This window comes from Mauremys mutica, chromosome 25 (genome assembly GCF_020497125.1).
Source record: "Mauremys mutica isolate MM-2020 ecotype Southern chromosome 25, ASM2049712v1, whole genome shotgun sequence".
NCBI classification, from domain to species: Eukaryota; Metazoa; Chordata; order Testudines; family Geoemydidae; genus Mauremys; species Mauremys mutica.
Window position 1 is genome coordinate 4,400,580 of NC_059096.1, and position 27,762 is coordinate 4,428,341.

A 27,762-nucleotide genomic window follows, 5' to 3' on the forward strand; every position below is an offset into this window, starting at 1 on the left:
AAAAATAGTATTTTAAATGCAGAGATGACTAGGTGAGCAGACTTTATGTTGTTATCAATGAGGGTTTCAGAGGGGACAAAAGTTTCCTCTGTAGCCAGTGGTCTGGGAATGTAACAGATCTGATTTAGAAACTAGATTTGCTGATGACAGGATCAAAGCTCAGCCCAGTTCTGGGAGGAATACGGAAACATTCCCTGCCCCGTTGTATTATTATTTTAAAATTCTGCTCATTTCATAGCTAATGCGAAATCTTAACATGTCAAAACATTATATTACAAATAAAAATGTAGGCCAACAATTAGCAACAGCACAGGCTTCAAAACAAGGAGAGAGGCAAAAAATCTTCACCCTCTGAAAAAGTTTGGATTGAAACAGCTGGGTAAGTGAAGGTTTGGCTTAGAAAAGCGGCAAGAGGGTGGATTAGTGGCCTCCAGGAAGGCCGTTGGTTAGAAGCCCTCGAAGGGGAGAGGCTCGCAGAAAAGGGAGGCCCCGGCCCCACACACTCGCTCACCTGACAAACCCAGAGCTGCGGCGTGAAGGAACCTGGCCAGGGCCGCATCCACCCCCTCCGCGAGCTTGTTTGCTCCAGGAGACGCTTTGCAGAGATTGGAGGCAGACGCGTGTTAATTCGAGACGACACCGCTGGGAAATCACGAGCGGCCCCAGCCAGCCCCACGAAAGCGAGTGGGGATCGCGCTGGATTTTTCACGGGTGCAAATGGGAGCAGAATCCCAGCCCCCGAGTTTGAACCAAGTCACCCGCAGCACTAACGCGCGGTTACTGTCATTACAATTCAAACCCCGAGGGTTTTGGACCCCCGCCCCCGGGCAGCTCAGAGGAAAGGCGATACACGTCCCAGGACCAGGCTGCGAGCTGGGATTTATCTCCCGCATAATGCACTGGACACAGTGTAGGGAAATATTTCGCGGGGCGGGGGGGGATCTATTTAGTCTCTTCTATTCTTCCCTTTGCAGTTCTGGGGGATCAATGCACATCATCTCGGGAGTCACCCCAGCACAAAACAAAACCCCGCCTGGTAGTGCCCCGTAGAGAGACTGCAGGAAACACGCTTTCTCTGTAGCTGTTTTCTCCCCCCCGGTGATTTATTTCGGATCCGGTTCGATTCCTTCTTGGTTAATTCCAAAGCGGCAAAGAAGCAATTAGCCGGCGGCGCGCTGCCGAACCGAGCTCGCGATTCCGAGCTTTCCCTTGAACGCCTGAGGTTCTGCTCGAGTTCTCCTGCCTCAAAGGAAGCGGAGGATCCGTTTCCTTAGGCCGCTCTTTCTCGCTTCGGTGTCACTCCGATTTCTGGGGAAATACGCTGCGGATTGAGTTTGGGGCTTTTAAAACACGATCGCCTTCCCGTGCACAGTCGCTGGGATTTTAAACCCACGGGTTCAAGCCAAGCCCATGAGCACACTTGCATGGCGATGCATGCTTCGTTGTGCATTACCTACCCGGGGAAGTAGGAATCCAGCTGTGGAATGCACGCGAGGCTACAACTGGAAATCCCTTCGCATTTTGCTGCGATCCAATCAGAACAGGATGTTTCCTCTCCGGCTTAAAAGAAAAAAATCCCAAGCGATTTCACAAGCTCTTTTCTCCTCTTCCCATTTCCCAGTCTCGCGCTGGTCTTTTAAACCCCGTTCACGAAGGACAAATCCAAACGCGGATCGATTTTTGAACCGAGTCGATTATTCGGTGCGCTAACCATCTCCCTATCAGTGAAGCCAGGCAGGTTTTATAGCGAGGGCTCGACGCCTCCCGTTTCCCCTCCTCCCACTATTCATTTGTTTTTTTTCAGACAACTCATGGGTCGCCTCCTACCTTAAACGTTCCAAGCTTGTTAATTTCAGGTACACACGTAACCCCCCCATTATAGGCACAGCGCCTGATCTGGGGGGGGGGGAGTTGCTGTAGGGTGTCTCCTCCTCAGAGGGGTGGAACTGCTTAAAGACACAAACCACCAATGGCTTATGGCTGCCAGAAACAGCCTTCTGAAAACTGACAGGTAGGTAGGTGTCCAGACATTGGAGACAAGCTCAGAGCAAGTCTGGGCTTCTTAAAGGGACTCCTCTCCCCACTTGTTATGGGGCGGGAGGGGAACAAGGATTAGAGGGATTCCCAGTGTAGACAGAACTTGATTTCTTTTTCTTTCTGGCCTGGCAGCTATTGAAACACAAAACTTTAGGGGTGGACGGGAAGTTAGTTGAGTCACTTCTGCAGTTTTTGTGTGAGGCAGATCTGGGTCCTGTCCCAACCCATGAGTCTTTGGAGGTAAAGGGGGAAAGCAAAATAAACATTGTGTTTTTTTAATCTAAAAAGCAAAAACGGTGCCCCCAGGTTCGAGAGAAGCCAGGGCAGACACAAAAAGCAAATTACCCGGGTGCTGTTGGCTGCAGTTGGGATTCCATTATTCCCACCCGGGGGGAGCTTTTGTTTTCTAATGAAGCAAAACTGAGGCTGTTTTCTTCAAAGCTCCAGTTTTCTCCTGGCGGCTGCAAGGTTTTACTATCGGATTGTAGCCGGAGGCGCAGGAAAGCCCCCTGGAGACCCCTGGCTCTGTCTGCCCTGGAAGGAAATCTCTCAGCTCGGTTGTCTGGCCGGCAGGCTGCGTTTCAGGTGAGATCCGCAGGCTGGGTCTCTCTGGAAAACAATTCAAACTCCTGCGCCACCCCATCTCTGCTGCGCCACCCGAGAAGCCGGATTTTACTGATTACTTCGCGCTAGTAATTCACCCGCCGCCTAGCATGGGCGGCAGGAAAAGCCAGCCCCAGCCCGCTCTGTGAATGGCTTGGGTTTTTTCTTGCTCCCTTTCCTCGCTGAGCTGGCACCAGCTGGTGTGTGTCTGGGGAGGAATCGCCTGGCTGGGTGAAGCGTGGGCGCATCTTCCGCACCAATCCTCAACCCCCCCTTCAAAAATGTCAACGGGTTTCTGTGTAGCGGGCTGACAGCTCTGTGATGCTGATTCTTTGCTCAAATATACATTTCACTAGCCCCAAACCAAACCCATCTTGCAGGTTCACTTGTCTAGAGCATTCAGGGCTCTGCTCGCTGAGGGTTTTTTTTTGTTGTTTAAAGCTGGTTCTTTCCTCTCCACAATATGGCAACTTATTTTTGGAGAGACAATAATCTGGTTTTATAGGGACAGGGAGGGGGAAAGAAAGATCAATCAGCTGCCTTTAGCTGAAGGTAAAGCAACCAGGGAGTGATCACAGGAGAAGGGACCAGATTCTGATCTGTTTCGACCCCAGTCAACTCAAACGAAGTCACTCTGGACTGACACCAAGATAAGGCAGGAAGCCTGTTTTGATGGATGGCTCCATCCTACAGAACTTTAACCGTGTGGATCTCTGTCTCCTTCTACTGGCTGGACCAGGTATGGGGCCCATGAGTCTGAAACAGCCTCCAGGCTAATGGATTTGTTTATTTGGCTCAAAGAGTAGCAGTTCATGGTTTTAGATCCAGAGATTTAGGGGTCAATCCCCACTAATGATCTATCCAGGTGATCTGCTTCATCTGTGTCTAATATCTACCAACAGAGATTTCTGGACAGGTGGAGGGATTATTAGGAGAGGCAAGCTGGGAAAACTGAGTCACAGACAAGCACAGGTGTTCCTTCCTCTGGTGTAATTCACAGCCCTCAAGGGAACATAACTTTTCCAAACCCTCTTTGCATTGCTAACTTTAAAAGCAGGCTTCTCCCTTCCCCCAACCAGACCCCACTGAAGTAGGGTTGTGATGGGGAACCCCCAGGGTCTGGGAATTTTTTTTCAAATGAAAGATGCAGAGCCATCTAGCTGGATGTTAATATTTTATTAACTGTTTCATAATCAAAACAACCATTCAAGAGAAACAGGGGTCCCTTGCAATCTCTCGAAGCCCTGACCACCTGAGTTGTTAGAGTGGACGCTATGGTACAAGAACAAGTCGCGTCTCTGCATGACAACCGGGTTTGGTTTATTATTATGGCAGCATCTGGAAGTCTCTGGGGTTTGTGCAAAGAACTCCCCCATAATGGCAGCCTGTTACAGGAGCAATTGCCCTTGTACGTTGGCAGAAATAACCTCCTCTGGTTTCCAGATAAACCAACTCATAGGGCCTGATAGAAAAATGCCATTCAGATGTACCACGCACATCTTCTATTCTGAAGGTCTGGCTAATTAAGAAGGGTCTAATGTTCCATGGCCCTGGCGATTTATACCATTGTTCACACGAGTATAAAGCCAGCGTAAAACATGGTAATTCTGATCCGGTTTCCAACCATGTCACTCGGATCGCTTGTTTTGCACGGGTGTAAATGATGGTGTAGCAGAGAACCAGGCTTGCGGGGTTACAGGTTTAAAAGTACCTCAGAGACTTAACCCTTGTGCGCACACACACACACAAGCAGCACTGGTTTAACTTGTATGCTGCTCTAATTAAACTGATGCAATCTGGTGTGTGGACACTCTCATCACCTTTTAGTATGCACAAGCTAAAGCAACGTAAACCAGTTTGTTCCACAGAGAAAATGGTGCTAGTTTAAATCAGACCTTTTGTCAAACGGATACAACTTTCTGTGTAGATCAGCAATAAGGGCCAGATTCTCCAAAGGCGTTTAAATGCCTAACTCCCACTGATTTCAATGGGAGGTGGGTGCCTAAATATCTTTCAGGGTCTGCACCAAAGTCCCATTGAATTCCCATGACATCGGCATTTTTTAAATTTTTTTTACCTGTCGTGCCTAAACAGAGGTCAACAAAAAAGTGGCGGTTTGTCAGTTACAGCCCTCCCCATCATATCCAAAACCAGCTGCCCTGTAAGAAACCCCTTGTGAGAACAAAGACAGGAGAGGAAAGAGCAATTTGACTGTTAAAAAATGACCTACAAAGAAAAAGAAATGTGGTTTTTTTACTTCTTGATTATGAGTTAAGAAGGCCTGAAAAGTTGCTTTTTTGTTACTTTTTCTTCTGCTTGTTTTGTATATATAAAGGCCTTGGCTCCACACAGATTTTGTACCTGTATAACTAGTACACTGAAGGGTATGATTTTTTTAACCGATATAGTTATACCAATACAATCCCTAGCAGTTACACTGGTATACAAAAGTGCCTTGCAGAAGTATAACTTATTCCTCTTCCCATATGGGAAATAATATACCAGTATAAGCATCTTTATACCAGTATAAATGGATCCACCCTTATAGTTAAACTGATACAACTTGGGGTGTGTAGACAAGGCCTTAGAAATTCAGATCTTGTCTTTCCTGGGAGAGTCTATGGAAAACTTGAACGTGGAGGTTTATGGCGGATAGCAAGGAAGTGACATGTCATTTCATTCAGAAGAGAAGTCCTGACGGCTTTCAGTCCAACTGCTTAAACCGGTGAGGCTTTCCAAGTTCTGAGTGAAAAGGAGTTCACAAATAAAATCTCTTTGAAAGGCTTTGACACCCCTTCTGTTGGAGGGTTGAGAAAATTCCCAATCCGCATCTTTGAGTCCTCCGGGGAATCTGACACCAGAAACAGAGAACTACACAAAACCTGACATCCCCGAGGAAAGAGGCAAGCAGAGAAGGAAAAAAACCCATCATTTCCAAACCCAACCCCCCCAATTCTTCTGGTTCTTTTTATCTATCATAAAGAAGAAAAACCACACAAGCCTATTTTTTCCCTTTGCAGGCCACCTTTAACTTAAACAATCGGGCCCTGATCCTGCAACCACTTGGGTACGTGCTTCACTTTACTTCCACGAGTCATCAAGTGTCAGCGCAACAAGGAATAATTCAACTGGAGTCGTGGTGGGAGGGCGGTGGGAAATCTCCAGCCTGAACTGAAAACAAAGTCATCAAAGAAACAGGATCCAGCTACAATCAGGCGGGGGACAAGGCAAACGGGAACAGCTGGGCTGATAGGAGCAGCAGGCTCGCTAATCTGAAGCCTACAGAGTTCCTCATTTTTTTACGGTTTACAAGGGCTGCGGGGACAGCCCAGAGGAACTGATGATACAGCATGACACACAGTTTTCCTCCTACAACATCTGTGCATTGGGATCCCATTTGCTCCCATGGGCTGGAAGTTTCTTTGCAGAGAATCTATGAATTAGCCACCCAGTCGGCTCTGTTCTTGTAATGCTGGGAGTTATTTTATAACATGGAGCTGCAACAATGCAGACCAAACCCATCTTTCTCTCTGTGGCAGCAACGTGAAAAAGGCCTTGTCGCTTTTATTTGATCCTTCCTGGCAGCTGGATGAAGCCACCAGCCCAGTGTGTGTGTGTTTGACTGGCCTGGTCTGTACAGAACTTCATTTACAGGGAAATAAGAACAGAACCTGGAGCTGTTCGGAAAACTTGATCCAATGCACCAGAGAACACTGAAAGCCTGAACATCTTCCCATTCCTGCAGCCCCCCCGCCCCTCGAAACAGGCTGCAAGGGCTCCCCGCTTGTCTCAGGAGAGGAAGCCCCGCATCAGGGCTGCCCAGGGAGCTCTGCTTTCTGAATGAACTCCTCCTTGTGGGTGCCGTCGCAGTAAGGAGGGGATTTGGTGTGTTTGCACCCACACAGCCAGGCGCTCTTGGCCTCCTCCAGCTGGAACCTCAGGGGAGAGAGATCTGGGGCTGCTGTTTTATGGGATCCGTCACAGAAAGGCTGCAGAGCAAAAGAAACAAAGCAGTGGTTTTACTTGGCGCCACTGTGCAAAGAGGGGGTGTGGCAGGGCTGCTGGGAAGGAGCTGGATTAGCTCCATCTAGCTCAGGTATTTATCCAGCCCCCCATCACCATTCTATCTGAGCACCTCACAATCTTTAAGGTATTTGTCTTCCAGCCCCTGGAGGGCAGAGCACAGATGGGGAAACTGAGGCACAGAGAGACTCTGCCCCATAACCGGGTAAAGATCTGTTTGCATTTCCAAGCAAGAGGGGAATTAATACTGGCCTCCCCATTTTCTCCTGTGCTTTCCTTCCCCCACACCAGCAGAGATCACCAAAAGAGCCGAGGAAGCATCAGTGTTTTAGGCCCCACTCAGTATTCAGAGAGCCAGATGATCGGTGACAATGCAGCTCACAACATGTCATGACGTTAATTTCACTTGCTGGATTTTGCACTGGCTCCTAGCTTGTACGTGGTGTGTGTGTGACTAAATGGGAGGCATTTTCCCCACAGCCTGACAGAACATTACAAATGGGTCAAACCTACCTTTCTTTCAACCCCTCTTGTCTCAGACAGACTGTCAGCCCTTTGGGGCAGGGACTGTCTTTATGTTCTTTCTTTGTACAGCACCTAACACCATGACTGGGGCTTCTTGGTGCTACCGTAATACACCTGATCAATAAAGTATTTAGGCTCCATATGTGTTGCACATCACACTCCAGTTATCTGCCAAATCAGGCCTCCCGCTTCTGCATAATAATAAACCTGATTGACTCTTCCATTATTCCAGGATTTAAAGGAAACACTATAGCAGAAACCTCTTCAGTCCCCCCACAAAACAGGTATTTCTCCAAGCAGGAGATAGCGACTGACACAGGCGGACAGGGAGATGTTCCTAGTAGGAAATGTAATGTCCAGAGGGAGAATGGGATGGTTGAGAGTTGACTCCCATTTTTGGTTGCTGTCTGCTCGTAAACAGTCCCAAGCACAGTAATGCACCTTGGAAAAAAATAATCCCAACTATACATGCACACAATGGTGGGATCTAAATTAGCTGTTACTGCTCAAGAAAGATCTTGGAGTCACGGTGGATCGTTCCCGGAAAACATCTGCTCAGCGTGCAGCGGCAGCCAAAACAGCGAACAGAATGTTAGGAACCGTTTGGAAAGGGATAGATAATAAAAGAGAAAATATCATAATGTCGCTATATAAATCCATGGTACAGCCACATCTTGAATGCAGTGTACAGTTCTGGTCGCCTCATCTCAAAAAGAGAGATACTGGAATTGGAAAAGGTGCAGAGAAGGGCAACAAAAATGAGGAGGGGAGATTAAAAAGACTGGGACTGTTCAGCTTAGAAAAGAAACAACAAAGAGAGAGGTCTGTAAAATCCTGACTGCTGTGGGGAATGTGAATAGGGAAGTGTTGTTTAGTTCTCCAAATAACACAAGAGCTAGGGGGCCCCTGATGAAATTAACCGGTAGCAGGTTAAAAAGGAATGAAAGGAAGTACTTCTTCACACAGTGCACAGTCAACCGGGGGAACTTGTTGCCATGGGACGTTGTAAAGGCCAAAAGTATAACTGGGTTCAAAAAAGAATTAGATGAGTTCATGGAGGACAGGTCCATCAACGGCTATTAGCCAAGACGATCAGGGACGCAACCCCATGCTCTGGGTGTCCCTAAACCTCCGAATGCCAGAAGCTGGGGCTGGACGACAGTGGATGGCTCACTCGAGAGTGCTCTGTTCTGTTCACTCCCTCTGAACAGCAACCGCCAGAGACAGGATACTGGGCTAGATGGACCATTGGTTTGACCCAGTCTGGCCAGCAGTGGGTGGGAAGCTGCCTCTCTCTAACTGATTATCAAGTATTTCACTTGTTGCCTTTCAGTGCAGTGTCTGGATGCACTTGGAATTTGGGACCCCAGCAATCTCCAAATCAGAGCAGCAAACAGACCCTGGTTTCCCACAGACCCCTGGCTTTAGAAGGGCAGAGAAAGGCGAGTATCTAGCCAGAGGGCTCAGTGCCTTGGCTCAGTGTCATAGCTCACAGCTGGGCGAACTCATGCTAAAATGGGGCCACCTTTTAGGCTTCAAAATATTTCCATTAGAAGCGCCTTGCAGAGGCATGGGCCCGATCCTGAGAACACCTTGTCTTTAGCTACCACCAGCTTCAACAATGGGACAGTTACTTAAAGATAATTTAAAACATATATTTTAATATAATCACGTTAAGCTTCATGGCACAAGGCAATTAGAACTGATAGGAGCTAGGGAGACAACTAGGTTATCCCAGCCATGTCCACTGGGGGGAGGTATTTCTTGTTCCTTCCTCTGAAGCAGCTGGTGTTTGGAAGCCAGACCTTGGACTAGGTGAAAGGGTGTATGGAAGTCCCATAGTCTTCAGAGTTTTGCATAAATGCCGAAGAAGGCCAATGAAAAATGCTCCTGAGCTGGGTGAATTGCTAAGAAGCTCGGGGAGTGCGGACGTGAAGGAGAAACCACAATGATTTTGGAAGTTACCTGTTTCTTGCTGTGGCCACAGGCACACCAAGCATAACGCTTTCCTGCCTTCAAATCCACTTGGTACGGGTGTTTGGCTGCAATTGCTGGCCGGGAAGGGGATGCAGAGGTACCTGAAGAACTCCTTACCTGTGGAGAGGGAGGTACGGTCAGGGGCAGAGATCTGCTGTAAAGGATCTGTCCTATTAGGGTAAACTCAGCCGGGGAATCTTGTTTTTATAAGATCTCATTGTGTGTAACACCTGAGGACTGGGTGAAACTAAAAATCTAAGCCGGGAGCATAACAACAGGGGGTGGCCAGTCTACTGCCTAGGGCACTGGACTGGGAATCAGGAGAGCCGGGTTCTACTTCTGGCTCTTCTGTGCTTGTCTATTTAGACCAGGGGTCAGCAACCTTTCAGAAGTGCCGTGCCCAGTCTTCATTTATTCACTCTGATTTAAGGTTTCCAGTCATACATTGTAATGTTTTTAGAAGGTCTCTCTCTATAAGTCTATAATATATAACTAAACTCTTGTTGTATGTAAAGTAAATAAGGTTTTTAAAATGTTTAAGAAGCTTCGTTTAAAATTAAATTAAAATGTAGAGCCCCCCAGATCGGTGGCCAGGACCCGGGCAGTGTGAGTGCCACTGAAAATCGGCACGCGTGCCAGAGATTGCCTACCCCTGATTTAGACTATATGTTCTTTGAGGCAGGGAATGTCTTTTACGCTGTGTCTGTACAGCACCTAGCACCCCGAGTCCCCAGTCGCACCTGAGGCTACTATAATATTACTGTGTGAATATGTTCCCATAGAGAGAGATTAACAGGGTTTTTCTGTTATCAGTGGGAGATGCCATAGCAAAATGTTTTCTTATGTCAAGACATCTTGCAGATTTAAAATATACATATTTTACTGCCAGTGACATTAGCAGTTTTATGATGCCTGAAGCCCTAACGGCTTGGGAAAGGGGTTTATTAGCCTGAGCTTCTCGAAAGTAATAAACTCCTTTTCCCACCACATGCAGAGCCAGACAACAAGCAGCAGGGCTGCGAGAGGAGGAAAACACACTCCCAGCTGGCTTAAGAGATCATATTTGCCTCAGCAGAGAAGCACTTTTGAGCCCTCTCAACTTAATATTGTCTCTTCTTTAAATTTTGATCTCTCACCAGCCAGACAACAGACCGGTCCAGTGGGCTGGGCACTGGACTCGGGAGAGCTGGGTTAGTCTCAGCTCTGCCTTTCTGTGCGGCTTTTCCTCCCATCCCTTCTGCATCGAGTCTATTTCAACTGGAAGCTCTTTGAGGCAAGGACTGCCTGCCTCTTACTGTGTGTCTGGGCAGCGCTCGGCACAATGGGCCCTTGACCTTTGGGGGGGCCTCTATTCACAGAAATAATCACTGAATTTATAAGCCCGCCACCAGCTCCCCAAAGAACCAGACTCTCACTGCACAGCTTGACTTCCCCACCGCCCTGCTCTGCTAGCATTGTGTACCCACTCGACACCGGTTCGAAGGACTACGCAAGCCAGGGTGACAGAGGGATCCGATCCTCGGTGTTGCTATGCATTAAAAAAATCATTGGATTTAAAGAATAAATAAATGAATTGGGACGTTGAGGGTGATCTGATATTTTGTAGAGGTAACTTTTTAAAGTTACGTGTTGTTGTTGTTTTAAATATAAAGGAGTAACACCTACTACAACCACCAAAGCAGTCTATCCCATACATACACTCCCATACAATAAACACCAGACTACCACATACATACATGTTATATATCATAGGCAGAGATTTTTCAACATCCCAAATATCTTAGCAGCACAAATCCTGCTGAAAGCGAATCAGTCTTGTGCTCTTAAGTCATTGCATGGGCGTCAGTGTTTGCAAGATCGAAGCCTTTGGGGCTTATGATTCCCACCCCTAGAGAAACGCTGGTCTCCCTTCAGGGCAGTATAACCTGGTGGATAGGAGACTGGGGTTCTATTCTTGGTTCTGCCATGTGACCTTAGGCAAGTCATTTCCCCTCCCCGTGCCTCGGTTTCCCCATCTGTGAAATGGGGATAATGACACCGAGACCTCCTTTGTCAAGTGCTTTGAGCAATACAGAGCGAGTTATTATATTACAAGAAGTTGATCAGTTTTGATACAGGTCTCCGCCAATAGTTTACTCCTTTGTTTGCTCTAGGAGAAGGCTGTCCTGGGGGAAAAGGGCATGTTTTTGTTTTCACAGGTGAGCAAAACACAATTAATTCCCCCCCTCCAACACCACGGTAAAGCACGCTCCAGCCGTTCCTCCCGCCCTTTGTCTAGCTTTTTCACGTACGATAGGTCTATGCTTCAAGCTGGACTGGATACATAAATCCCCAGCTCGACGTCCTCGTGCTCGCTTGGATGGCGCTAGTGCATGGCAAACAAGAGCGTAGCTGCAACGGAGCGAGTGGCGGGGGAGGCTGCTAGCCGCACCAAGTACGGACCGGTCTGAAATGCCGTATAGCCCCTCCTGCAGCTCATGCCTTTGTGGCTACACTCCATTTTTAGCCCACCGGCTGCTTCGCAGCAAGCGGGGTGGGTCTCCTCAGCAATCACCCCCCCAACTCACAGCACAGATGTGCCCTGAGGGGACGTCCACACTGCAAGCACTGCCGCTACTCGCTGCAGCTATTTACTATCCCTGTAGTAAATCCATCTCCTGGGGCGATGGAAGAATTCTTCCGTCTACCAGCGGTGATTACGCTGGCCTAGGCTGTCTTAACTACGCCTCTTGCTGTCCCAGGGAACAGGGCATTGTGGGACAGCTGTACAGTGACCAGATGTCCTGATTTTATAGGGACGGTCCCGATTTTTGGGTCTTTTTCTTATATAGGCTCCTATAACCCCCCAACCCCCATCCCGATTTTTCACGTTTGCTGTCTGGTCACCCTAGCCAGCTGCTGGAAGGCTGCCAGGGTTGACACCGGTTATGCAGTGTTTACACTGGGTCTGCCTTGACCTCAGTAGATTGACTGCGCCGTTCGGGGAGGTGGTTTTTATTTATTTTTTATTTTTTTACTGCGGCACCGTATCAGGGCACTCGGGCTGGCCGGAAAGAAATCTGAGCGTAGACACCAAGGCCACCGCAGCGACTTTCGTAGCCCAGGCCTCAGGTGTGAAAATTCATACCCCTGAGCGACCCAGGGAGGCCGACCTAAGTTTGAGGTGTGTTTGCACCCTGCACGGAGGGGTCTTGGGAGGGGGGGTCCCTAGGTCCTAGCCTAGTAAACCTCATTAATCAAATAATCCCTAAGGCTGGGTGACGGGCAGGCAAGGGGGGGCTGTTTTGTCAGGATGACGCACACACATTTCAGTCTAGCCTGGAGCCCAACCCCCTGGCACATGAGGAGCCCCTGGAAAAACACTAAAAAGCGGGGCGCTGGGGGGCTAAGTGAGGGGGGGGTTCCCTCTTTCCCCGCCCCTAAAGATCCACCAGCAGCCCTGCCCTGGCCTCTGCCCCGTGCGCTTACCCAGCAGCCCGCCGCCCTAGCGCAGGCTCCGCTCACCAGTGTCACAAGAGCAGCCGGGCTCTGCAGCGCCGGCATGTTGGCTAAGCGGGGGCGCGCAGCCGGCTGCCCGGGTCACCTTCCCGCCTCCGCAGCCGAGCCCAGCCCCGCCCCGCCGGAAGGCGCAGGCAATGCCGGGCCGGTTTGCAGCCGGGGAGCTGGGCGAGCGGCACAAGGGTTCCACCCCTGTGCACGGCGGGCGTCCAGGCCTATAATGCAGCCAGCCCGTTGCAATGCAATGTCGTGTGCTGTGCAGTGCAATGCAATGCAGTCAGGCTGTTGCAATGCAATGTCGCGTGCTGTGCTGTGCAATGCAATGCAGTCAGGCTGTTGCAATGCAATGTCGCGTGCTGTGCTGTGCAATGCAATGCAGTCAGGCTGTTGCAAGGGCGCAGGCTTGGAAGCTCCACCCCCCCCTTTTGTAGTGTGGACGCCCCTCGTCCCGCCGCAGCTGAGCCCACTTCCTCTGGGCTCCAGGCTGCTAATGGAGCGAGCCTTGCTGGGGGAGCTTCCCTCCAGGTGCAGCTCTTGCTGCCTCCAGGAACTGGCTGCCCACAACCCCAGTGAGGAGCTGCCAAGACCGCGGGAGGTTTTTATGAACTCCTATCGCCCAGCAACGGAGGCTTGGGCTGTTGGGGATTGCGTCTGGCTAACTTCACCCTTGGACAGCCCCTGGTGCAATTATCTGGCCAACAACCTGCTGGCCCAGTTAGTAGGGGCACCCGAAACTGGTGGGTGGGATTTTGCAAAGTTGGGTGCCTAACGTGAAGGCTCCTCCATCCACACACAGCCATTCCTGCCCATCCTGGCTAATAACCATTGATGGACCTATCTTCAATGAATCCATCTAGCTCCCTTTTAAACCCCCTTGTAGTATTGGCCTTCACAACACCCTGTAGCAAGGAGTTGCAGAGGTTGACAGTGTGTTGTGTGAAAAAAATACTTTCTTGTGGTTTTTTTAAACCTGCTGCCTATTAATTTCATTTGGTGGCTCCTTGTTCTTGTATTATGAGAAGGAGTAAACAACACTTCCTTATTTACTCTCTCTATACCACTCATGATTTTACAGACCTCTATCATATCCCCTCTTAGTCGCTTCTTTTCCAAGCTGAAAAGTCCCAGTCTTATTAAGCTCTCATACAGAAGCCGTTCCATACCTCTAATCATTTTTGTTGCCCTTTTCTGAACCTTTTCCAATTCCAGTCTATCATTTTTGAAACAGAGCGACCACATCTGCACATTGTATTCAAGGTGTGGGTGTACCATGGATTTAAATAGAGGCAATATGATAGATAATAAGACAGAAAATATCCCTTTCTTGATGATTCCCAACATTTTTTGACTGCCGCTGCACACTGAGTGAATGATTTCAGAGAACTAGCCAGAATGACTCCAAGATCTTTCTTGAGCAGTAACAGCTAATTTAGACCCCATCATTGCATATGTATAGTCAGGATTATGTTTTCCAATGTGCATTACTTTGCATTTATCAACATTAAATAAGCATCTGTCCATTTGTTGCCCAGCCCACCCAGTTTTGTGAGAGCCTTTTGTAGCTCTTCGCAGTCCTGGGATTTAACTATCTTGAGTAGTTTTGTATCATCTGCAAATTTTGCCACCTCACTGTTCACCCCTTTTTCCAGATCATTTATGAATATGTTGAATAGGACTGGGCCCAGTACAGATCCCTGGGGGACACCACTATTTACCTCTCTCCGTTCTGAAAACTGACCATTTACTCCTACCCTTTGTTTCCTCTCTTTTAACCAGTTACTGATCCAGGAGAGAACCTTCCCTCTTATCCCGTGACTGCTTATTTTGCTTAAGAGCCTTTGGTGAGGGACCTTTCTGAAAATCTAAACACACTACATCCACTGGATCTCCTTTGTCCGCAGGCTTGTTGACCCCCTCAGGGGCAAACTGAGCCTGAAGTGACCACTCATCACTGCCAAGGGTTGGAGCGGCCCCTTTCCAGCCCCAGCTACCTCCCCGCAGCCGTAGTACCTCCCCTGGCCTTTAGCAAGGCCTTAGCCTGGGCACTCATCAAGCCAAAGCACTTCAGCTCTGCCTGCCTTTCCCCAGCCCTGCTCTGCCTCAGGTACCCTGCTTGATCTCCCCAGCAGCAGGGGCGGCTCTACCTTTTTGGCCGCCCCAAGCAGTCATGCGCGGGAGGCGCCCCGGAGCCGCGTGAGCAGCGGACCTCCCGCGGGCATGACTGCGGAGGGTCTGCTGGTCGCGCGGCTCGGCTGGACCTCCCGCAGCTGCGGACGGTTCGCAGGTCCTGTGTTTGTGACTAGCACAGGGAGGGCCTGGTTCATGATAAGGGCTCCTGGGAACTAGGGAAATACAGATAAATACATAATAGGATGGGGAGTCAGTACTCCTGGGTTCCTTTCCTAGCTCTGTTGCAGGCTTAGTGGGACGACCGTGAACACTGTGTTGTTAACATCCATGGGACCAACCAAGAGCTGAAAGCTAAGCAATGTGCCTAAGGATCAGGGCTGGAATGTTTATTTTAGAACGGAGCCCTTAATCCAGACTGATGTCTGATTACATCAGAGCCAGGAACAGAAATAGCCCCCTTTTTTTGCAGTCATTTTGTGGGGTTTTTTTTTTAATGCTATATCTGCTCAATACAATAGCCACGTGAACTCCACGGCTGTCGATACACGAAGGGATTCTGCTGACCTAATAAACCATGAGACAATTTCATCTTAACATCCTCCGACTGTGCTTTCCATGAGCTCTGCGGATTTCCCCCAACCGGAACATCAGAGCTGAAGAGGGAATTTAGCCTCTTTGCTACCCAGGACTCATCCACTTCCCTTTAATGAATATTTGAAGCGTCGAAGGGTGTTCTGGTTTGGTTTTTTAACATTTACCCTGGGGAAAATGTAACTTTTTGACAGCTGTGATGATTTACCTTGGGCAGATGGCTAAGCACTGAAGGGGCCAGGAAGATTGCTGGCTTAGTCTGTGCCGTCTTCCAGAGGAATCAGATGACAAAACATGTCAGGGCATTGCTCTTCTGTTCACTCTGCTGTTGTCCTACTCCTGCTCTCAAGAGCGCTCATACGAAAGAGAGGGGTTAGAGATATCACCCAATGCTGGGAAAAAATAAACAGATGAAGTGGCCTGGCCAGGGCCTTTAGTAGTTAGTCCTCTTACCTGATTCAGGAAAACCTCCCTCATCAGGACAACATTTAAGCATGTGTTTAAATCCCACTGAAGTCAATGAGAATTAAGCACGTGCATAAGTGCTTTCCTGAATCAGGGCCGGCGTCAGAACTGAACCAGCATGGCCCAGCATGGTTTTGGGCAGTGTATTGCTGCTGGAGCTGCCTCTTGTGGTTATTACAGACCCTCAAAGGCATTTTCCTCAAGAGAAGCAGGAATTGCTGTACCAGATCAAATCCATCGTCCAGCTAACCTTGTTTCCAACTGGCCAGCTGCATCCCAACAAGATGCAAGAAACCCTGCAGCTGGCAGTTTTGGAATAACCTAGCCACAGAACAATTAATCCCTAACTCCAGTTAGATATATAAGAGTAGAAGTGTTAACCTGACTCAGGTAACTGTGTAACTATGTTCTGCCTCTCTAAAATTCCCCCTTAGTTTCAATTGGATAGGTCACCAACCTTTTGTGCAGTGTAGCTGTGGGCTGTTAAACAGCTGCTGTGCTCCACTCTAGAGCTGGCTGCATCTGAGTAGTCGTGACTTTCTCTAAGAATGCTTTATACAATGTAGATGCTGCTAGAAAGACACCATGCTATAATTATTCCTGGACTGTTCGTGCTGTGTCAGAAACGACAATTAAATGAAAAAAATAAAATAAAATAAAATACAGAACTCACTTTTTTTTGGTCCTACTTTTTATTTTTTGGAAATAACTCTTTTAATAAAAGAACAAGGACTGCAACAATTTCCTGGTTGTACAAATACATTAATGATACAAAGACGCTCTTATCTGCATATTACACAACAGAGAGAATATGAGGCCCACTGAATTCTTTTATCACTGATGGCAGAGGAAGGGTAAATAGGAGCAGTTTTCTGTCAAAGACGTTCCACCGCTATTTAGCACCTGAAGTGGGGTTTTGTCCATAGAAAGATTTTTTTTTAAAAGAGTGTCATCCCAGTGAACGTTCGCCAAGCAAAAATGGAATATGCCTGGTTGATGGCAGTCATACAAACATTATAAGAAAGTTAGCACGCTCCTGGCTATGACTCTGGACCTAAAATGAAAACCTTTTTTAGGGAAAAGAATCACACAAATATCTGCTTATGGTTTAAGCTTAAGCATAAGAACATAAGAATGGCCATACTGGGTCAGACCAATGGTCCGTCTAGCCCAGTATCCTGTCTTCCGACAGTGGCCAAAGCAGGTGCTTCAGAGGGAATGAACAGAACAAGTAATCATCAAGTGATCCATGTACTTGTGCTTAATTTTAAGGATATGTTTAAGGACTGAAGTCAAAGGTCAGCACACACTTAAGGGCTTTCCTGAACAGGGATGGATAAGCATGTCCTTATATGTTTTCCTGAATTGAGGCTTTTGCCAGCAATGGAGATATAGCTGGTTGGGGTCTCAAATTTGGATGGACACAGACTGTAGTATGCAATGTGATGTACAAATAAGGCCCTGTCTACATTTAAAAAAAAATTAAGCCCAGAGTAATTCCTAGATTTTAAAGCCAGCAGAGACCATTGGATTATCTAGTCCAGGGTTTCTCAAACAGGCCCGGAGCAGCAGACGGAGCAGGCCAGTGGGAGCTGCGATCAGCCGGACCTGTGGACGGGGCAGGTAAACACACCGGCCTGGCCCGCCAGGGGCTTTTCCTACACAAGCGGCGACCCCTGTTGGAGAAACCCTGATCTAGTCTGACCTCCTGTATAACACAGCACATGGGATTGCACCCACTCACCCCTGTATCGAGTGCAATAATTTGTGTTTGACTTAAAAAAATAAAATAATCTACAAAGGCATCCAGGCTTGTAGCTGTAGCTACACCAGTGCAAATCACACCCGGATAGATAGATACCCTGACATGGTTGACTTGGTTAGATTAAACCTGCTTTTGTGTCAGTGCGAATGTATCTACATTAGGGATTTGCCCTGTTGTAACTGCCTCAGGGAGATTACAGCAGCCCAAACTGCCTTAGTGATGTAGATGGGGCCTAGACAGGAATGTCTGGGATCAAACCCAGGCCTTAGCGTTGGTCTACGCTTTTATTTTCAGTCGTGTTTTCACATGTTGACTAACCTCACTGTCAATTCCACGGTAAATGTGAAACAAACATTTGTTCCAGGAGCTGAGATTTATGAATTTTCAAAATTTAAAACAAAAATTGCAAATTTTTCTGTTCCCATTTTTTTCAGCCCACGGTAAAGCTGGTTAAAATTGTTTCAAAGTCTGACGAAATTTAAAATTTAAAAATAGTTGAGGGGAAGGAATTGCCAGGAATTTTTCTTCCCCAGTCGTGACCCAGTGTTTGTGCCCTCCCAGTCGACTGCAATTGGCGGAGATGGGAAACCAATGTTGCAAATGCAGCTCACGGACTTCCCTGTGGGATCCATTTTAGATGGATTTGAACCAAAATTCTGTTTCACAGCTCAGGGAGCTCTTGGAATGAGTTTCAAACACGAAATACTTTTGTTAATTACTTTACCCCTGCCCAGAAAAAAATGGGAAGGCGAAATTTGGGAGGAAGAATCCCAGGAAAAACAAGCTATCCATTTCCGAGGCCTTGGCTACAGACAGCTGATTTAGTTAAACTGGAGCAAGAACCCTCCTGGATGCCCTTATATTGATTTAAAACTGGTCGTATGGGTTGAGCTTGCATCTGTAAATTGACATGTGCAAGCTAAATAGATGTAAGACAGGTTTGAACTCCTGTAAGAGTGTTCACAAACAAAAAGACACCGGTTTTATGACATCGGTATAAGATCACACCTTCAGTTACATTGGTCCAACTTTGTGCCTAAAGTAGGCCTACTCCTAATTTAAACTGAAATAAGAATGTCCACACAGCATTTGGCACCAGTTTAACTAAATCAGTTTAAAAATCAGAGTATGTCTACACTAACACCACCACAGTGGCACAGTTGCTTCCCTGCAGCATAGACACTCACTACATCAATGGAAGGTGCTCTTCCGTCACTGTCATAAACCCACTGGTGGGGAGATAGGTCGATGGAAGAATTCTTCCATTGACCTAGCGGTGTCTATACTGGGGTTTAGGTTGGTTTAACTATGTCACAAAGGGCGTGAAATTTTTCACAGCCCTGACTGGTGTAGTTTGGCCAACCTAACTTTGCAGTGTAGACCGGACACCCAGTTCTGTGTGTGGCTAAAGCTTTATGGCAAAACAGACTTGTACTTAAGATGGTGGATTCGATGGGCGAGCATGAAAAGCAGTGATAGAGGTTGGTGTGTGTGTGTGTAAAAGAAAAGAATAGGAAAACTCTGGGGATAAGAGGACAGATGACATAGTGGCTAGGACTTAGGAAAATGAGGTCCAGTTCCCTGCTCTCACATACGCTCTGGGAATCCTTGGGAAAGTCCTTTGGCCCAGATCCTCTAGGGTATTTAGGCACCTAGCTCCCCTTTAAATTAATGGGGGTTAGATGCCAAAATACCTTTGAACCTCTAGGCCTCAGTTTCCCCATCTGTGCAAGGGGGATAATAGCCGTGCCCTGTCTCAAGGGGGCGCTGGGAGGGGACAATACATTGCAGCTTGTGAGGTGGTAAAGGGGGACTAGATTAGTACCATAGAAGGATGAACACTGTGGAGACCACAAACTATCCTCCCACTAGAGTGTATCTAAGTCCGGAGGTTTGTCCTGTGCAGACACAGGGCTGGATATGCACAGGCTCTGCCCCCACCATCAGCACCAGATTTCCTAAGAAGACCAGTCCTTTTAGAGGCACCGAAATAAGCAGCCAGAGCTCAAGAAAGCACAGCACCTGACGTGCAGGGCTCTTTGGAACAATAGGGCCGTTTTTTTCACTGCCTAATTGGAAGCGGACCCCTTTGGAAAACCAGGCATAAGGGCCAGATATGGCAGCAAGGGTTTAGTTTCAGGCCCATCCCTACTGGTTACAAAGACATCTTGAGCCCAGGAAGCGACTGCTCTTTCTTCTGTGGGGACTGGTCCACCAGCGTTGGACCGGGGGTGGTGGTGAAGGGGGCCATCCCCCCACTTTTTAACAAAAGAAACGTTAAGTACAGAATTCATGTCCCCACCAGACTAAGATTCTGCTGGGGAGGTGCCGCGCAATTACACCTTTCGCCCACCAGGGGCTGCTGTGGCACCAGAAGAGAGGGCAGCTGGCTCACTGCAGGAGCAGCCAGCTGTGGAGAGGGAGGGGGCATTTTGGTCTTGCCCCCACTCTCCCTCTACAAAGGCTCTGGAGCCTTTGACTGGGTCGGAGCTCAGGCTGTCTCCCTCCCCAGCCAGGCGTAAGATTAAGCCCGCAATCTCAGGACCACATGACTAAGCTGCACTCCGCTTTGCTAGGGGACAATGCTCTTTTCCTTCACCCGTTCAGTAGGCCGAAGCTTTCCCAAGAAGGCGGGCTGATTTTGGGTGCTTCCATTTTGGAGCTCCCAGGGTTAAGACACCTCAGATCCGATTCTCCTGAGGACGCCAAGAAGCCACAGCTCCCCATCACTTCACCTGGAGCTGCCTGGGTGCAGAGTGCCTGTGGAAACCAGGCCCATTGCAGCTCAGGGGTCAGCACCCAGCTAGCCCCAGTAAAGGCCGCGCTCCCAGAAAGCGTCCCATATTCGGGACAGCACTTAAGCAGGTGTTCAAGTCCCACTGTGGTCAACGAGACTTCAGCACCTCTGCTTGAAGTTAAGAATGTGTCCAGGTGCCATCCTGCAGAGGGATGGACTTAAGCATATGCCTAGGTGCTTTCTTTAATTAGGGTCTAAGACACATTGTAAATCAATGCAAAAGACCCCCCTTGATTTCAACAGACTTTGGATCACATCCCCAAAGACCCCATTCGTCACTTGAAAAATTCACCCTTAGCTTTTTTAAAAAAAAATTAACAATTAGCAGACATAACATTTTGGTCATACTTTATAGTAAGGTTTCATTTATCAATAGTTCGTAAGCGGTGTCGTAAGGATGAATAGCATGTCTTAGAGAGGGTTATAAACACACCAGTAGAAGGTGCTACAGCTGGTCAGAAGCAACCTATTAACTCACTGGACTCTAAAACAACCAATAACAATTGATTAATCCATTTATTAAAACATCTATAGAAATGGAACCTTAAAATAAATTAGGAGCAACATTTTTTTTCCTTTTACACGGATGATTCAGACACTGTTGGTAGCTTTAACGGAAACTAAGATATTTTTATATTTCACCTCTCCAACACACGACCCCCTTCCTTAGTTAAAATCTGAAACCCTAAATGTATCAAAAAGGTCTTCAATATTAATATTAATATTATTTATTATAATAAAGAACAGTCAAGCAGCGTGAAAAAAATATATCTTAGCTACATTACCTTCAATTGCCAAAAATATACACATTTTTTCTCTTTTATTTAATAATAATAAAAAAAAGACACATGCAACATACTAAATGTGACATTAGCCTTAAAACGGGTAAAGAACCGTGTACCCCAGTGCAACCAAAACACAGATAATCTTTAGCTTTTCTATTTTTTTCTCCTCTTCCTCTTTTTCACGCAGATACAAAGTTTAATGTCAACCTTCCAATAGTGGCCCTTTAACTCATCCTAATCTCCTGACAGGACCAGGCAAGGAGCTTACTTTAAAGGGACCAGGTGCTTTTGGAAGAAGCCAGAGAAATCTTTTCTTTAAGTGCTATCTGTCTCTTCCTTCCTCTTATCCTCAACCTCGCCCATGTCTGATCTACGAAGCTGCCTTAGAGCTTGGAGGCTTGGTATGCCAACAAAAAAATATGTGTCAAATACGCACAGGGTTAGTTAGGAATCCAGCGAACCAGGCCTTGAATGGAACCAACACCAATGGAGATGGTGGTTGGGAACCAGACTCCTTGGATTCGCTTTCATTTGTCCTGGAGAATGAACTTGTTGCATCATGAGTAGAACTGGCTGGAATGAAAAAGGGGCCGGGAAGTGAAATGCTCCCCCCACTGCGTTAATGGACTGTTGTCCTAACAGGGGGGTAGATGGCAACCCGGATCTGGAGTTCTATAGTAAAGGAACAAACCAGCTAGGGTGACCAGACAGCAAGTGTGAAAAATCGGGATGGGGGTGGGGGGTAATAGGAGTCTATATAAGAAAAAGATCCAAAAATCGGGACTGTCCCTATAAAATCGGGACATCTGGTCACCTTAAAACCAGCCCAGGACAGCAGCTGGCAGAATATTTCGGAGCCGGTTTTTGGCGCAGCCAGCCTCTGAAATTGCAATTCTGCATGTGCAGCTTTTCACGGGTGGGATCCCACAGGCCCACTTGGATCCTCCCACGCGCATGCCAGGTCGGCATCAGATCACCCAAGCCGCATGTGGAAACATGGTGCCCTGTATCACTGTTCCAGTGGGGGGAGGGCTGGCAGGAGGGAGCCCCCCACTTGCAGAGGGGAAAAAAATTACACATAAAAAAGTGCAGGCACAGAATCGTGCAACTCAGGGTCAGGGGCAAATAAAAAAACCATCAGGCGAGTGAAAACCGGAATTCAGCGTTCCAGGCTGTGACGTGTACCAGGCCGATGGAAGTTTGGCACAGCTTGATTCTTAACTCACTCAGGAGGTGGCTGGGGAGAGAGAAGGAACATTCACTCGAATCACATTTTGCAGCCTCTCCTATTGGTATTGCAGAGACCAGAAGGATGACAGCAAAACTACTCTTTTTCCCATTTTCACTTTTATAGCTGCCATCTCCATCCTTCCAGTAGCTTCTTCTTGTTTTTAAACAATAGCTTAAAAAACCCCAACCCAATAGCTTTCCGAACAGAGAGCATTGTTCTGCCCGGTTCACAGAACAGAGAGCGAGACCCCTGCGGGGGCGCTTTCTGCTGTTAGTTCTGCTCAGCCGTTGGGGCAACCATCTTTAAAATCAAATCAAAGAAGAAACGTGAAATGGGTTTAATAGATGGAGTCGAACGGTGATGAGCTTTTCCACCGGCATCAGCACAGACCCACCGCTGACAAATTTGAATAGTGCAAACCAGACGAGGCGGTGGGAGTGTGCTGAGAATCATTTGTATCCAGTAAGGTCTGAAAACTCTTTTAAGACCCTCAGTGTTTCCAGTCGCTGGAGTCTTGACCCTCCCCCCGTCCCCCCCTGCCTCCCCGAGGGATCCAGATTTAACCGGGGGAGGGGGAATTCAAACGTTTGACGCGGATTCCCCCTCCCCGAACTGTCCTTCAAAAAAACCCAACCCTGCATTGTCCAACCTTAGAGGAAGCAGGTTTCTTTGCCACAGGGCCAGGTGGAGTTAAAACCAGACCGTGTGAAGCAATGAAGCTATCCAATGCCCTAGGCTGGGAAGACTGGCCACATTTCCAGGGCCTGGGCTATCCAGTGCCAGCGAGGGGGGAGAAAGTTCTCTGCCAGAGTAGCCACATTCGGGAGGTGGGTAAGGAAGAAAAGTAACAGATTTCAGACCCTCTCTCCCTCTGCCTCCTTGGTGCCATTTTAGCCCCGGGAGAAGACGGCCTGGTTAGAACTCACCCCCTGCGGCGGGGCAGGCAGTGGGTAGTACTGGCGTTAGCCCTTTTCAAGTGGCAATGCTGGGCCTGTAGACCCTGGGAAGGACAGAACGAGAGAGAGTGTGAGAGGGAGGAGTGTGCTTCTCATGTGGAAGGGACAGCACCCAGCTGACCAACCGGCATCCGCCCTGCAGCTGGCGTAGAGGTCCCAGTAGTGTCTTTAAGGTTAATCTTCAGCAGAGGCACCCACCACAGAGGCTGGGGTAAGAAGAAGGTGGCATTCACCTCTGATGCCCAATCCCCTTCCAGAGCTCTGCCATCCACGTCTTCCCAAGCTGGATTGGGATCCGGAGGGGTGGTGGTTCCCGAGGGCAGAACATCTCCTGGAGGGGTCACAAGGCGACAGGCAGGAGCGAAGTCCCTGCTGTAGGTTTGTGGCAGGGTTTTCACAGTTCATATTCCTCTTCGTTTCCTCATGTGATGGGACAGAATCTTGACTCCCCCACCCCCATGGCCCCACCCCACTTTTCCAGCCGCGTCATATCTGGCATCGCCCCCGGAGGGCGCTGCAAGCTGTCTGAATCTGTGCAGAAAACAAGCAGAGATGACTCTTCAACCACAGTCTTGGCCTAGGATACTCTGTGGTCTTGGTTCGGGGCCCCATCCCGGAGGCCTCACACCCACGCACACTCATACACACACACACACACGCACTGGAGAAGAGGCCGGAAGGTGTCAGGGCACAGGCGAACTCTCGCCCTCTGCTTAGCAAGGAGAAGTGTAACTTGGCTTCGTGCAAGTGCGCCACGGATCAAAACGGCAGGGACCTCCCCCTGCCCCATGTCTCCTCTTAGAAGGGCACCCAATACCAGGTCTTGGCCGGAGACACGTTATCTTCTAAAGCACCACCGGGCACTTCCCATGGTCGGGAAGAGCTTCTCAGAAGCCTTGTGCTCATTGCTCTAAAGTATCCAGATGTGTGACCACGGAGAGCCGTGTCCCTGGAGCAGCGAGGAGCGGGCCGCTGGTCTGCTGGGGACGGCTTAGCCCTTGTCCTGGGTGACAGCCGCTCCCTTTTCACTCATGCTCTTTAAAAAAAAAGACACAGAGAAGAGAGTCACCAGACAGGCAGCAACCCGCAAGTGAGCGGAAACGGGAAAGCCCTGCCACGCTGCCGGCCTGCCCTGCTGGGGCACGCAGCCTGAATGAGGAATGCCCGCTTCTCCCCTAGGCTGAGATCAGCAGAGACACTCGATCTGGAGATCTCCCCGCTCCCAGTTTAAACAGCCTCCTTGACTCTGGCATTTGCTCCCCGGCGCTCCACCAGGCTGGGCCTGCTAGGCCCTGTCTACAAGGCAAGAGCTGGAGGGAGGAGGCGAGTTTGACGGGGCTTTGTCATAGCACATCACACCACTGGCCTCTCAAATCTGGAGTCCTGCCTCTGACAGCAGCCAACACCGTCCTGTTTTCTCTGTGCCCCTGACTCCGCCTGTGCATCCCCTCTTGACCCCTGCCGCTCAAGAAAGCAATCCCCCTTGTGTTTTACCACAGGAAGCCACGAAGGTCAGCGCCTGGGAACAGTGGCCGATTAGCCACTGGGCCAACAGGGCCCGTGCCCAGGAGCCCCAGACAACTGGGCGCCCCTGCACCCTAACCCGCTCCGCCCGCCCGGCGCTCCTGCTGGGGAGTGGGGTCAGGGCACGGGGGCTTGCTCCGCTCCCCCTGCCTGCCCGGCACCCCAATTTCCATCAGCAGTGATGGGTGGAGCAGGGCAAGCCCCCGCGCCCTGCTCCCGCTCCCTGACAGGAATGCCGGGGGGAGGGGAGAGTGGGGGGACTGCAGGCGGAAGGGGCCCCCACTTGCTCTGGCCCAGGGACGGTGTTCACCTTTCGAGGAGGGGAAAGACCCTATTTGGACACAGACTGGTGCCCCATCCAGGTGTCATGAGTAAGGCTCTGTTTTAGTCATGGGCATTTTTAGTAAAAGTCTCCGTGACCTGTCCATGACTTTTACTATATGCCCCTGACTAAAACTTGGGCAGGGGGCCATGGGTGCTCTGGGCGGGCGGTCCAGGGGCGCCGCGGGTGCTGGGGGAGATGGCCTGGGACCCCACTGATGCCGGGGGGAGGAGGTGGTGGGGGCGCCGGGCAGCGGCGCACAGCCTAGGACCCCTGCTGGTGCTGGGGTGGGGAGGGTTGGCGGGGCTGGCAGGGGCTTCCTACCCAGCTCCACGTCTCTGCAGCTCCTAGGCAGCGGAGGGGCCAGTGGGCTCCCCGTGTTGCTCCCGCCACAAGCGCCGGCTGCGGGGGTGGGGCAGCGCACGGAGCCTCCTGGCCCCTCTGCCTAGGAGGAGCTGCAGGACCATGCTAGTGGGAGCCGGGGAGCACTGCACCCCAACGTAAGCATCCCCCCCACAACCCCAACCCCCTGCCCCTAGCCTTGAGTCTCCTCCCACACAAGCAAACTGCTGCTGCTGCAGAAGTCGCAGAGGTCATGGGAAGTCACGGAACCCGCGACGTCCGTGACAGACTCGCAGCCTTAGTCACGAGCGACGGAGACAAATCCAGGTGCCTCTGTGCCAGCTTCTGCAGCTGACCTGGCATGTGCGGGGGTAGGTATCTCTGGGGGCACCTTTGCTCACACCAGCGCCCTGTCTTGACCCCACTGATGTCAGGGGAGGTAGGATCAGACCCACCTGGCTGGCTAATGAGGGAGGCGGATGAGCCCGAGAAGCAGCGTAGTCTCGTGGGTAGGGTACGCTCTGCCACTGATGCGTTCTGTGACCCTGGGCAAGACGCTGCCTCGCTCTCTGCCTCAGTTTCCCCTATTTAGACTGCATGTTTGTTGGGGCAGGGACCTGTCTCTTATTACACCCTTGTACAGAGCCTAGCACAGGGGGACCTTGATTTCAGCTAGGTGTTACCGTAATACTCCTAATTTACGCACCGTTCCTTTCTGGGCACTGCTGTCCACCTGGAGGTTGAGGAAGGGGTTGGTTTGTGTGGAAAGGACTGGTGGGACTCCCGCCCCTGAACTCATCAAGCTGTTCCCCGGAGCACTCAGGGGCGAGGCTGTCGGGGTCCCCATCAGGCTGTTGCCGGGGTTGAGCTGCTGGGGGGAGATGGACGCCAGGAGGGAGCTGCCGCTGGGAGGGGGCGGGGCGGCGGAGGTCATCAGGGCGGTGGCGCTCGAGTGGAGGAGGGGCGTGGAGGTGGCCGTCAGCAGATTGGTCATGGGCAGCTGGGAGGTGCCCGTCATCTGAAGCCGCTGCAACTCCCTCTTCTGCTGGATTTGCTGCATCATCTGGAACACCAAGGCCTGCTGCTCCTGGAGAGGGGGAGAGAGAGTCAGGCTGGACAAGGGGACAGGGCACGTGGGAGGCTCTGCATACATGTACCTCACAGCCGATTCACTGACACAGCCGGTGGATTTGCTTGCCTCTCCGCCCCTCTTAGCTCTTATCCCATGGCTCCTCCCTGGTCTAGCGATGTTAAATTGGACCCACTAGGTTAATCACGACCAGCCGGCACATTTTTAAGCACAACGTATCCCTGTCCACATTGGGTGGCTAAGTCATGTTGAACATCTTGTGTTCGTGATCACGTTTTCTAACATGATCCATTTTTCTAGAGTAGATATGGTCCTGGGGAGGGAATGTGCTTGGTATCCTTCCTGACCTCTTCAGTCAGCACCAGGCACCCTGAAGCATGAGATTGGATGACTCCTATTTTAGGATCCCTACAAACACATTGGCCCACAAATGGATCCAGCCCCGTTTCAATCTATCTGCAGTATTTAATCTGATGTCCGGCAGCCTGTGGAGTTCATTGCTATGAATTCTCAGACTGGCTTTCAATTCCCCTCCCTTCCCCGAAACTCTTGTTATATTTAATCTCCTCTGGTGGAATTAATTACTCCAGGTGAGCTGAATCCTGGGGGGATGGAAGGGACCCAACTCACCTGGAGCTGGCAGAGATGTGCTCCAATCAAATTAAACCACTTTAGCTTCCATGGAAACCATCGAACAGAGCACACCCATGGAGCTAACGACTAGTTCCCACACACAAAGGGAGCAAGGGGATGACATGGTGACATCAGCTAACGTAGAAGAGAATCCCCTTGAAAAATATTGTTCTGATTATAAATAGTTAAACTGGAAACCTGTGTGTATCATGTAAGACTGGCACCTAATGGGTGAGATTCTAAGCTGATGTAAAGCTGCATAGCTCCATGGACTTCAATGGAATTATGCTGATTTACACCAATTGGGAATCCGCCCTGAAATATTTTACACACTCACAGATCCTGATTGTTAACCCAGGATTAACTCTACTGACGTTTCATGAGTGTACAGATCAATTATGTCCAGCACATGAGGACAGGGTTGTTTGTGGTTTATACGAGTGCCAGTGAAACGTGGGGCCCGGCTCG

The 27,762-nt window shown here is 49.5% G+C and overlaps 2 protein-coding genes across 5 annotated transcripts in view; both read right to left on the reverse strand.

Annotated features, from left to right (window-relative positions):
* Window positions 1-3,801: 3,801 nt before the first annotated feature.
* CISD3 (CDGSH iron sulfur domain 3) lies at window positions 3,802-12,814 on the reverse strand. The gene is made up of 3 exons (XM_044999895.1): window positions 12,634-12,814; window positions 9,154-9,282; window positions 3,802-6,629 (listed from the first exon to the last, which is right to left on the reverse strand). Exons 1-3 carry the CDS (start codon window positions 12,706-12,708, stop codon window positions 6,450-6,452), a joined length of 384 nt encoding a protein of 127 aa, XP_044855830.1. The 5' UTR covers window positions 12,709-12,814; the 3' UTR covers window positions 3,802-6,449.
* Window positions 12,815-21,123: 8,309 nt separating this feature from the next.
* MLLT6 (MLLT6, PHD finger containing) overlaps window positions 21,124-27,762 on the reverse strand; it is a 70,318-nt gene continuing 63,679 nt past the window's right edge. For all 4 annotated transcript variants that reach the window (XM_044999544.1, XM_044999543.1, XM_044999545.1 and 1 more), the window contains 2 exons: window positions 26,278-26,658; window positions 21,124-24,419 (listed from right to left, as the gene is read on the reverse strand). In XM_044999544.1, coding sequence (XP_044855479.1) covers window positions 24,375-24,419; window positions 26,278-26,658 — 426 coding nt within the window. In that variant the 3' untranslated portion in view covers window positions 21,124-24,374. The remainder of the gene's footprint in view (window positions 24,420-26,277; window positions 26,659-27,762) is intronic.